This window comes from Geotrypetes seraphini, chromosome 1 (genome assembly GCF_902459505.1).
Source record: "Geotrypetes seraphini chromosome 1, aGeoSer1.1, whole genome shotgun sequence".
Taxonomy (NCBI): Eukaryota; Metazoa; Chordata; class Amphibia; order Gymnophiona; family Dermophiidae; genus Geotrypetes; species Geotrypetes seraphini.
Genome location: NC_047084.1, coordinates 338,450,624 through 338,463,444, shown reverse-complemented (window position 1 = coordinate 338,463,444; position 12,821 = coordinate 338,450,624). Strand labels below are relative to the sequence as shown.

General features: G+C 42.6%; 1 protein-coding gene across 1 annotated transcript in view; it reads right to left on the bottom strand.

The window, feature by feature from the left end:
* Positions 1-1,639: 1,639 nt before the first annotated feature.
* The window catches only part of ENAM (enamelin), a 33,587-nt gene continuing 22,405 nt past the window's right edge, over positions 1,640-12,821 (bottom strand). Inside the window, exon 5 of the mRNA XM_033939034.1 lies at positions 1,640-4,818. Within this exon, the coding sequence (XP_033794925.1) occupies positions 2,230-4,818 (2,589 nt within the window). The 3' untranslated portion in view covers positions 1,640-2,229. The remainder of the gene's footprint in view (positions 4,819-12,821) is intronic.

Below are 12,821 nucleotides of genomic sequence, written 5' to 3'. Positions count from 1 at the left end.
GGTCTTAGCGTGTGCTTATGCGGGTCATTCTTGTGCGCTAAAGCCATTTTTCTGCATGGGTAAAATAGCTGAATTTCTGAGTTTTTCTATTAATGGCCATATGCTGATTTTCCCATTAGTGCATGGCAATTAGCTCGCGATCCCCTCCTACCATCTATTTCCTAAGCGGTATGGGCTCATGCGCTAACCACTTAATAATCGGTTAGTATGTGGTGATGTAACTTCACTAACCAATTAGCGCAGAGCACACCTACTCTCTGCTCCAGACCTGCCCCCGGTGCTAAAAAATAAAATCTATTTTTTAGCACAAGTGGTGAGTACAGATGTCAAAATTACCATGAGGCGCACTAAGCTTCAGTAAGCACATATTAGAGCTTACCGCAGTTTAGTAAAAGGTCCCCTTAGATTGTGAGATCTCCTGAGATAGAAAAAGATCTACTTTACCTGAATGTGCACCAGTTTGATCGTGTTTGAGCATTCAGGAAACATATAAGAAATTAAACAAATAATAATAAAATTGTGATCTCACTACTTAATTGGATGCACTTACATCTGTAGGCTTGTAAAGTGGCCAAGGAAAAAACAAACTGGATCTCTACAGAAATAGCCAAAACAAAACAGAAAATGGAGTTCTAAATATAGTCCAACCATGGGATAAAAGAGTGCTTTAAAAAGTCTTTATTGATCTGAATAGCCCAATGACCTGACACGGTCCGTGTTTCGGCTCCAATGAGCCTGCATCAGGGGTCGTGTCGACAGTGACACACCTTGAATTGAAAAGCTATAATTGAGTCCACTATTTTCAATTACATGGGATTAGTTGGCTAATTCGTAGCATTCCTGTCACTCTCGACACAACCCCTGATGCAGGCTCATTGGAACCGAAACATGGAAGGTGTCGGATCGGGCTGAGATCAGGAAAGATTTTTTAAAGCACTCTTTTATCCCTTGGTTGGGCTATATTTGGAACTCCATTTTCTGTTTTGTTTTGGCTTGTACGTGTAAGTCGTAAAATCCCTACTTCCTCACGTAATTGCTGACACCTTCTTGTAGAAGTTGCTGGTCCATGCCATTCATGTTTTTGATGTGTTCATTTGTAAAATGGCTGCAACCACTGTATGTGCCGGCAAATACACGTGCATTCCTGTAAGTATTTTTAAAAAGTTCCTCCGGTGGCAGATCTTTTTTGAAAATACCACTGGAACTGAGCATTTCCTGAGCTGTGTGTCTCAATTCCAATCTCTATGTGCTACATAAAACTGGGCTTTGCGTGCTTAAACTACTTCTCTACTGTATATGCCAAGGTAGAATATTTGAGACTTGTGTTTTATTTTTACAGCAGAATGCCATTTGTTCCAAAGTTTGAAATTCCTTTACCTATGAGCATTCCCTTCTAGGATTGTTAGCTTGAACAGAGGGGTATTTCCATAATGGTAGCTTATGTGTACAATACATTGAAACAACGTAAAAAAAATATGGAGTCAGCAACCAAAATGTCAGTGTAAGTGGTTTCCATTATTGATGAATCAACAATTTACTGCAAACATAAAAATACAGCTTCTTTATAAACAGTTACTAACTCTTCCAGGGCACAGAATTCTCACCAGTAAGTCAGGAACTGATTCCATCGTTTCCTGAATTCTGTGGCACATTTTTCTAATTTCTAATACTGGTAATTTTTTCTTCCCAGTAAAATATGGATAATTTTCAAATACGAAGAGAAAGTACCTATATATAACACTGATGAGATCAAATCATCTAACAAAGACTTAATGAGGAAAGCAGGTTACGCTGCCATTAGAAGCATTTGCCATTCTAGAAGGCATAACAGCTTGAAGAACAGTATTTCCTGAAGATAACTGCTTTTTAATTCTTGACTTTTATTTAATAGCTGGGTTGCCATCATTTTAACACTCTTTTGATCACGTGCTCCACTCTTTTTTTATGTCTAGGAAGAGGCCAAACGATTATTGTAGATAGGAGTCTATAGAATTTTCAAAAGTTTCAGGTACCAAAGGATTAATTGTTTTCTTGAATGAAATGATTTATGAATACACTGGTTCTCAGATCTTAAGTGCTAATTTTGGAAAAATAGCCTAATATCTGTTGATGCCAATTGTTTCTGATTCCTGATACACAATAGGATGAGAATGCATTTTTTTCTGGATTTGGAGGATCACCACTGATTTCAGTTGCCAAAGGAGGGATTCATGTGTTGGAAAACACCTGTTACCTCACACGATTTGGTAAACGCTGCTTCCAGTCAACATCACTGTCAACAGTTTTGCTTTTCATTCCTGTTGGCAATGATCTTTTTTCACGATTCTTTCTTTTAGTGGACTGATTTACACGCTGCCTTTTTGATCCCATTACTTTAGGTTGTTTGCGAAGTGGATTTGTTTCAGTGGCTTGAGTAATGTTTGGTTCTTTACCTTCATTATTGTGCCTCCACGAAGGCGTAGTTATGCTCAGATCTGAGTCAACCTCAGGGTAGGTTAAATTGAATGTATTGTTTCTCTGTTTTAACAGAAGACTTTCTCTTGGACCTGATATGTTTCTTTCAGAGTTTAAAGAGTTGTTTTGTGGTGTAGTCTGACTTTCTTGTGGGTAACTAGCATGTTTACTGTCAGGATATTGTGGTGAACTCCCTCTTTTTTCTCGTCGAGAGTTGTCTTTTAGTGCTAAGACATTTTCTCTTGGAGAAGGAGGTGGAAGACTATCCTTACAACATAATTTAGTAACTGAAGGATAGGCTGTAATTCCTCTGTAAACTGCTGGATTGCTTTCTGGGTCTATAGTTTGTTCACGACCATAGCTCCAATCCCTAGCTTCATGATGGACTGGATTTCCTCTCATGCCTGCTGGATGGCTTCTGAAGTACAGTGAATTTTCCAACTGAGTTGATGGAGCTATATCTTGATTATGATAATCCCAAGAATTTCTTTCAGAAGGAGGTAGCAATCTATTATGCACTGGGGAATTACTTTCAATATCCCAAGCATTCCCTGAAGAATATGGTATACTATCTCTGTGGCCATAAGGAGCATTTGAACGATATGGTATATAATCTGTTTGTCTTGGAGGACCTATACTATAAGTTGGAAAATGTTCTTCTCGCCTCCAGGTGTCTCTTCTGTCAAATGGCTGGTTTGGGGGGTATAATACAGGAGGATCATGTGACAGATATGGTGTGTTTCCTCTGAGTCTTGTGGGATTTAGATCTGGAGGATGCCTTTCTTGGTTCCATGCTATACTTCTGTCATAAAGAGGGTTCTCTCCTGGACTAAGTACATAACCTTCGGGATAGAAAATAGTTCCTTGATGATCTGGAGATTTTTGGTTTGCTTCATAAGCTGGAAAGCTTGTTCCATAATCCCATGTGTTTCTGTCGGCATAAGGCATGTGACTTCTCTGATCAACTGGATCATTTTCAAGGTAGAAATTACTATCTGAGGGCCTCCCACGTTGCCCTATGTAATCCCTATAGAAGTTTTCTCTGTTCATCCATGTACTACTTCTAGGCTGAAATGAATTTCCTCGATCATCATAAGGATCATTTTCAGGATATAAATATCTTTCTCTGTATGGTGATGTATATTGTTGCTTTGATTGTGCTGCTTCAAAAACTGGAATGCTATCTCTGTTGTTCCAGATGTCATTTCTGGCAGATGGCATTATTTCTTGTTGAACTGATGGTTCTACTTCTGAATATGGCACATTTTCATGAGGAATAGAGGGTCCTGTTCCAGGATGGGGAGAACTTTCTTCTTGGCCCCAGTTATTTTGCACATTTCTCAACTGGTCTGCTGGATCATTATCTGGATAAGAAGGTTTTATATTTTGATCCAAAAAAATGCCCTTTGGAAATTGTTGGCTTGGAAATGTATAAGTGTCTTCCCTTGGGTAAAGAGAGTTTTCATTTTGTTGTAATGATTTGAAATCAGGAGCTGGATATCTGCCTTCTCTATGTAGAATTGTTCTATAGTCTGGTATATCTTCTCTGTATGGTGGTGAAATTCTCTGCCCAATTGGATTAATGTTAGAGAACTCTCTCATACCTCTTTGAACTGATGGATTAATGCCAAGATGATGGAAATTATCATAATTACCTGAAGGGCTATTCCTAGGATTTTGAGATATACCTCTTGTTTGTTCTGGGTAATTATTGTTACTAGGAATTTGAGAATTTCCTCTATGGTTTGAGCGATTTACTGCATTTACAGGGACATTTCCTTTGTAACCTTGAGGATTTATATTAGTATATAATGGGTTTCCTGTACGAACTGATGGTTTACTTTCAGGAATCACTAGGGGATTATTTCTGGTGTTTCCTTGTTGTGGATGAACTCCATATCCAGGCAAATTTTCTCTAGGTCCTAATGGACCACCTCCAGTTGTTTGTTTAACTTGAGGGAAACGTGGCCGAGGATCTCCTTGTGGAGGACTGCCTCTATTGTTTAGCAGATTAGGTCCATTGCTATTTATCGTGCTACCTCCATGATCTCGGTGATTTGGAGCATTAACAGTGGGAGTAGAAGTTGAAGGATTTCCACCTTGATTTGGTTTTGGAGCACTGGCACCATTATTTGCTGGAGAATTTTGACTATTTGTTGCATTTGTCCCTTGATTTGCTTCTGGTGGACTGGCGGTTGTTGAATTTGTAGAAGAAGTTGTCGAGTTAGTTGCTGCATCTGGGGCAGGGCTTTCTGCTTTGGGTTCTTTCTTTGCAGGTTCACCTGCATCTTCATTTTCCATTGCGTCTTCTTCTGAATTATATGGGGGTCGGGCTCCAAATCCATAATATCCAAAGTACTGAGTCTGTAATCATAGTGCATACATTGTAGTTACATTTTTCTGTAATTGATATAATGATATTTTTCATTTTAATGTGTTAAAATACAGTAACAATATCCCCCTTCTTTCCTTCCAGGATCACTTTATTTATTTTTAAAATTTTTAACGCCCCCCCTGAAACCAAGCAGTATACATTAAAACATACTAAATAATACCATATAATAACAAAACTTTATCAATGGACTCATCTCTACAAAACCTGTCCATAAAAATACAATGTCCACAATATTCCCAATTTGACATTCATCAAAACTTAGAAATTAAATATCAAACAAGGTCTCCTAAATTTAAATTGTTCCATCTGTGTAAGTGTACACTTACAAGCATAAATGGCAGTAGTGTGCTTAGATACAGTTCTTTCATTATGTGTTCAAATAGCTTAGCTCGTCAAAGCAAAGGGGGCATTTATGGTGGAGGGGCATGGCTGACACGTGGGCTACTTAACAAATACTGAAAGTTACATGTTCAAATGCTGCATTTAGGTGCACCCTTTTGTGCCAAGCCATAGACCTGTTGTAAATCTACATTTAGGGGTGCTGATGTCGGTTGTCTAGAACACGTGTTAGATTCACAAACTTCCATTGCGTTCCTGATCCGTGGCTGATCCGTGCAGGCCCGATGAATTTACAAAACAAAAAAATTTAAAAGAGAGCGATCGAAGGAACGCCCCCCCTCCTCTTACCGCACGGATCGCTAGTGTGCAATCCTGACACATGCCCAGACCATCTATAGATGGTCTGTGCATGTGTCTGAGCCAACTAGAGCTGCAACTTTTTTCTTTTTTTTAAAAAACTTTTACTAGCCCAGCGAGCCTGTGGTTTTAACCCGCTTTAAACCTGAGGGTTAAACCCAAGGGCTCGCAGTGCGGGGAAGGGTAGGAGAGTCGGGGCGGCAGGAGAGATTTGGGGCAAGAGCAGGGCGGTGAGTTGGGGCAGCAGGCAGGAGAGATTCGGGGCAGAACACGAGATCGGGGCAGGCAGGAGAAGGCAGGAGATCGGGGTTGAAACAGGGCAGGATATCGGGGCAGAGAGCAGATCGGGGCAGGCAGGAGATCAGGGCTGAGAGACAGGGCAGCAGATCAGGGCAGAGAAGCAGGGCAGAGAGCAAGGAGGCAGAAAGCAGGGCAGTCGGAAAGGACCTCAGCGACTGGTCCTCAGCAGTTGCTGATTATGGATCAGCCAGCCCAGTCGGTGTTGCTTTTTTTATTTTAGTGAATCGCTTCCTGTCTGCATTTGAATGCTGTCCCCCCTCATTTGCATGCGTGGATTGAAGGATGATTGGGACAGAGGTTAGTGAATCAGGTTGGAGGGAAATGGGTTGCAAAGTGCTCTCAAACCAATCGGTACATGATTGGTTTGCTTGGTGAATCTAGTAGCCCTTACACGGGTGTGTGTTCTTATAGAAGAGGCTCACTACTTGCTTTAGCAGGGAACCTAAAAGGTAGCGTCCAGTTAAGAATTGTCTCCTAAATAACTTACAAAAGAAACAGGTAATTTATTATTAGGGTTCCAGATGTCCAGATTTGCCTGGACATGTCCTCTTTTTCGAGGACAAGCCTGGGGGTCTGGAAGGCTTTTCAAAACCAGGTACTTTGTCTGGGTTTTGAAAAGCTTCCAGCTAGCAGCGATGTCAGGATGGCATCTGCACGTGCGCAGATGCAACGCCATGATGCCACGCCATGCACTCATGCGTGTGACATCATCACATCAGGCCAGCACAAGCGCAGATGCCCTCCTGACAAGCGAATAGGCTGAGGGGCGGGGCTGGGGTGGGCAGACTTGGGGGTGGGGCCACGGGTTTGGATTTTCATTCCGGAAAATCTGGTAACTCTATTTATTATGAGACTAGAAGGGCTGAACAAGTCAAAGTGTGTTTATAATATAATGTTAGCCGAGTTTGAGCTCCAAATTAGTTGATGACCCGGTATATAAAACTAAGTTTTAATTTATGTGTAGCACCACTGCTCCCTGTGACCCTGAGCAAGTCACTTAATCCTCCACTGTGCCAGGTACATTAGATAGATTGTGAGCCCACTGGGACAGATAGAGAAAATGCTTGAAGTACAATAGAATCTCAGTTATCCGGCACCCACAGGGATTGGTGGACACTAGATAATTGTTTTTCTGGTTAATTGAGAGTGTGTTAGAAACCTTGTCTAACACACTCTCAATCCCCCCCCCCACAAGTACCAGTGTGGCAGCAGTCCTGAGCTGCAAAGCCCTCCTCCCTCTCTTCCTCAAGCCCCAAAGTGGCAGAAGCAGGCGGCGGTCCTGAGCCGTAAACTCCCTTGCTCGTTCCCTTTCTCTCTCTCTCTTTCTTCCTTACCTGAAGTACAATGATCAGCAGGAGGCAGCCTCAAAACAGGCCTTTCTTTTGATGCGTCGGAAGTGACGTGTCAGAGGAAAAGTCCTGCTGGGGCTGGCCACAAGCAGCCTGTATCTCCTGCTGACCACTGCGCTTTGAGTAAGAAAGAGAGAGAGGGAAGGAGGGAGCGAGGAGATTTGCGGCTCAGGACTGCTGTCTGCTTCTGTCACTTCGGAGTTTGAGGGAGGGAGGAGGAGTTTGAGGGAGGGAGGAAGACTTTGCAGCTTGAGACTGCTGCCACTGCTTTGGGGCAGGAGGGAGGGGGTTTCGTAGCTGCTTCGGGGCTTGGGGCTTGAGGGAGGGAGGAGGGCTTTGCGGCTCAGGACTGCTGCCGCTCTGGTGCTTTGGGGCGGGAGGGAGGAGGATTCGTAGCTGCTTTGGACCTTGGGGATTTGAGGGAGCGAGGGGGTTTGTGGTTCAGGACTGCTGCCTGCTTCTGCCATTTCGGGGCTTGAGGGAGGGAGGATTTGTAGCTCAGGACGCTGCCATTGGTGCTTTGGGGGACGTTTTTTTTGCCGATTGTGTGAGTCCCTGTTAACTGAGACCTGGTTAACCAAGACTTTACTGTATCTAAAGGTAAACTACTTTGAATGTGGTAGTATAACTACAAAAAGGCAGTATACAAGCCCCAATCCCTTTCCCTTAGATAGAGATTATAGAGAGATCTGTCTTATAATCAAAATATATTTAGTCCTATAAAAGTGTATCTCTTTATTTTATTTCTATTTATTGAACTATTATAGTAAGCTACTGCAGAAATGTCTCTTCTTTAGGATTTTGTAAACAGGCCTGAGAACATGGGCAGTGGTATAGTAAGGGGATTGTGGGGGTAGAGTGCCCAGGTACCGACTTGGCAAGGGCGCTGGCACCTCTCCTCTTCCCCCCTGATGATGAGCGGGGTCTCTGAAAAGCACTCCTCCTAATAGCTCTTCAAATCTTCACAGGTAGCGAACAGGCTGTCCTAACTGCTGTTTGTGCCGGCCTCATCCCTCACTGACATCACTTCCTGTTCAGGGGACAAGGAAGTGATGTCAGAAGGAAGGTTCAGCCAGCGCGAGCAGCAGCATGACAGCCTGCTTGTTGCTGGTGAGAAGGTACTGGAGGGAGGTTTTTGCTGATTCCAGGGGGGGTGCACAGTGTGGCAATGCACCAATTTTCCTCACTATGCCACCTAACATGGGCATATTTCTGAATCATTATCTAAATACAAAACTAATGTAAATTCCTCCTAAGCACAGATTTTTGTACAAGTGGTGGGATAAAGAGGAACTGGATACAAAGAAATAGAATATGATGGCTGTTTTAGGGTTTTAGTGTATGCTGTCAGTAAATGATCCATTTATTTTCTATGGCAACCCTAGTTCCTTAGCATTCATTCCCAGTTCTTGAGGGCTGCCAAAGGATCAGGATATCCTTATGTATGAGAGAGATTTGCATGCCTACTTTTTCCACTGCATGTAAATGTCTCTTAAGCTCCATTAAGGATATCCTGAAAACCTGACCTGTTGGTAGCCCTTGAGTTCTGGGAGTGAAAAGACTTTTAGGATGGCCTCTGTACTGGGTGATCCCTGGTTTTTATTTCTACACTGGAAATCCTCTGTGCTTATTCCATGCTTTTACTGAATGCCTATATATTTCAGGCACATTTAGACCATGCCTAATCAGTGGGTCTGATCAAAGTCAGTATCCTGCCCATGAGAGTGGCAACCAGTGGACACTCAGAGGAATCTATACAAAGCAGGTTGTGTGTGTATTTGTGTTGAGGAAGGGTCAGGGCAAGACGAGGTGAGGTGGGGTGTCAGAGGGAGTATTTACCCCTTCTTCATAGCTACCCAGTGGCCTTCCATATCCCAGTGGTATATTCTGAAAAATAGAAAATTCAGATTAAACAGATTCTGGGCCGTTTATGTACATAATAAAACAAAGTAATTTTTTTGGCCAGTGTTTAGGAGTAGAATAATCTCTCTGTTTTATTTTTTTTCCTATAGTAAGTACAATTGTAAAGAAACAGTGCATATTTCAGAGCTGGAAGGAGCTGCTCACCCAAGTAACCTAACTGCTCAAGATGGCTTGGAATTAACTGAACCTGACTCAAGCCAATCAGGACCTTAGGCTCTTCCCTCAGTATCCTGGATACAGAGGGAGGTGCCTAAGGCCTGATCGACTCAGACACTTAAGGCCCCTTCCCTTGGGCTTTAGGCAACTGAACGAATCAGGGCCTTTGGCTTCTCCCCGTACATCACATGATGCACTAGGGAGGGGAAGGCATGTTATTTAGGACTGGCAGCCCGAAGCAGGAGCCTCAGAAGGGGCTTCCTGCTTCCAACTTTTAAAAAAGGTATGGGGGAGGTTTGGGGGGGGGGGAGATTCAGCAGAGGGTAGTGGGGCATCTGGTGGCAGGAGGGAGTGGGCATCCCTTTTGCCATTTTTTTAGGTTCGAGTGGAAAGTGGCTTGGGGGTGCTTGGAGCGGGGGGGGGGGCATGGTGTGGGGGTATTCTGCATGGCAGGAGGGAGTGGGCACCCTCATGCCAATTTTCTCTTGTGCAGCATTTGTCGGGGGTCATCAGAGAGGGCCGTCATAGGCGGTAGGAGACTTTTTTCTTGACAAAAAATGAAAACAAACAAAAAAGGCAGGCCTGTTGATAACACAGTTACAGACAGGTCTAGACCAGTCAGTTTTTCTGATTGGTAAAACCCCATTTTGGGGTGGGGGGAATAGCCAAGCAATGTTAGTTCATCAATTGCTTGGCTACTTTGCATGGGGTTTTAGCTAATTTGCATGGCTGGATCGAAAAATGGGCGATCAAGGGGAAGAACACGCAGTGGGCCATTTTGTACATCGGGTCGGTAAAAGCGATTATCACTAAAGCTGTGAAAACTGGTTTAGCGACGATCGCTGACTTTAGTGCATCTAGCCCTAGGTGCCTAACAATTATTTATAAGCGTCATAGGCGTCAATAACAAACAATTAGCACCTCATAACTGGCTTTAGTTAAAATGAATTGGGTGGTAGGTATATAACTTGGTAGGTGACTACCACTTTCAGGTAGGGGCCTAGTCCAAGGCGCCTACCAGAAAGTGGGCATGGTTACGGGCAGATCGTGGATGGATCTTGGGTGTGTTTTCCACGTAGGTGCCTAAACCTGGACTTAGGTGCCAGTATTTAGACCAAGAAAACTCTGACATAAATAGGGAGCACCTAAGGTTAGGATGCCTACCGGTGCCTAAGTCTAGTTTTGGCACCACTAGGTGCAATTCTATAAATGGACGCCTAACTTAAGATTGACGTGCGGTTTCAGCAGAGATGTCAGACGAACGGTGTACCACCCATCTGGGCAGCAGCAGATGAGCAGTGTTGGAGGCAGAGGATCGTGTTTGATATGACACCGGTGACAACATCAAATTTATACTGAGCAGAAGAAAAGCCCGGAAATCTATTTCTCTATTCTGCCATGAAAGCTTGATGATATCATCAAGTCTCTAGGACTCAAACACGAGTCAATGACATCTAGCAAGCGCTGTGTTCCTTGGCGCTTATTTTATAGGTGCTGTTTATAGAGTCAGGGCCTAAAAGTCCATAGGTATAAAATGGGCTTTAAAATCTAGTGCACAATTATTCCCTTGATGCATATTAAAAGTGTGCTAAGCTCAAACGCTACTTGATTAATTTTCCTCTCAGTGCTTATGATAATTAGCGCCCAATTTTAACATTTCTGTAAGGGATATTGCTGAAGGGCTATCAGGTTAAGATTTTCCTTTATGAGTCTGATACCAAAATCTGCAATAGATAAGACACCCCTGATGGTGTGAATAACATGAGGAAGGACCTAGCGAAGCTTGAAGAATGGTCTGAAATTTGGCAGCTTAGATTTAATGCTAAGAAATGCAAGGCCATGAAAGTGGGTTGCACAAACCTGAGGGAGCGATACAGTTTAAGGGGTGAAGAACTTTTGTGCACGAAAGAGGAGTGGGACATGGGTATGATTGTATGTGATGATCTTAAGGTGGCCAAACAGGTTGAAAAGGCGACGGCTAAAGCTAGAAGGATGCTAGAGTGCATAGAAGGTATTGATGCCCCTGTATATAATGAGACTGATAAGACCTCATTTAGAATATTGTGCACAATTCTGGAGACCAAACCTTCAAAAAGATATAAACAGGATGGACTCAGTCCAGAGGAAGGCTGCTAAAATGGTTGGTGGTCTTCTTCATAAAGCATATAGGGCAGACTTAATGATCTCAATATGTATACTTTGAAGAAAAGACGAGAGGGGAAGTATGATAGAGACATATAAATACCTACGTGGCATAAATGCAAATGAGACAAGTCTCATTTGAAAGGAAGCTCTGGAATGAGAAGGCATAGGATGAAGTTAAGAGGTGATAGGCTCAGGAGTAATCTAAGAAAATATTTTTTTACAGAAGGGTGGTAGATACGTGGAACAGTCTCCTGGAAGAGGTGGTGGAGACAGACTGTGTCTGAATTCAATAAGTTGTAGGATAAACACGTGGGATTTCTTAGAGAGAGGAAGAGATAATGGGTACTGTCAATGAGCAGACTAGATGGGCCATTTGGCCTTTATCTGCTATTGTGTTTTTATGTTTCTAATTATGGGCACTAAAGACCGGATTCTAAAAGTGGTGCCATTAGAAGGCACCTAAGTTAACTGTTTTAATTAGCTATTAATGGCATGGAACTTTGCACTATTAAAAATCAATTAAAAACAAATTAAATGAAAAAAAGTGTCTTCAAATACGGTGCTGGAATTGCATCTACGCAGATTCTTAGCAGCACCGAACATCAAAAGAGGCATGGTTATGGGCAGGGTTGATGTTTGGCGCCATTAAGCGTGATTCTACATCAAAGGTAGACACCGCAAATATAGGCTTCTACAACTTTAGCCTATGTTTCTGGCACTTACCTTCGATGCAGGCCACGATTCTGAAAGCTTCGTCATAATCTGGGTGACACATGACTGATACGTTTTTTTTCAGGCACCTACCTGATTACAGACCCGCTGTCAGAATCTGGGCCTAAATGACTCGTTATTCAATTAAGCTGTGCACAGAAACTATTTCTAGCATCATCTATAGTCCATATATAACAAAATAATAATGTTAAGTGCACCTGTTTAAATGGATTTGTGGATGATTATGTGTTTATGTACTGTTTATTTCAATAACTTGCCTGGTTGGATTTAAGTTATTATTTGATTTGAGTTTTTTGGAAATACCTATAACCAATGCAGATTTATGGAGGACAAGCATTCTCAAATAAGTAACTAAAAGCTATGAACGGGATTATATTTACTGTTTTAAAGTCTCATTTGCCATTGCCCCTGGTACAAAGTAATTACTTGTATATTTTACATGTAAACCCCATCCCCCACCCCTATTAATTATATTCTAGGAGCATGATGTGTGATTTAAGTGTGACACTTGCAAGCATATTCTTACATTTACAGCTTGTTATACAAAGCCATGTTAGCGGCTGCCGCACGGCAACAGCCCAAAGCCCTTTAAATCTCTATGGACTTCGGGGCCGTTACCGCGCAGCAGCCAGTAGCGTGGCTTTGTAAAACAGTCCCTTAGTACCAGAAAC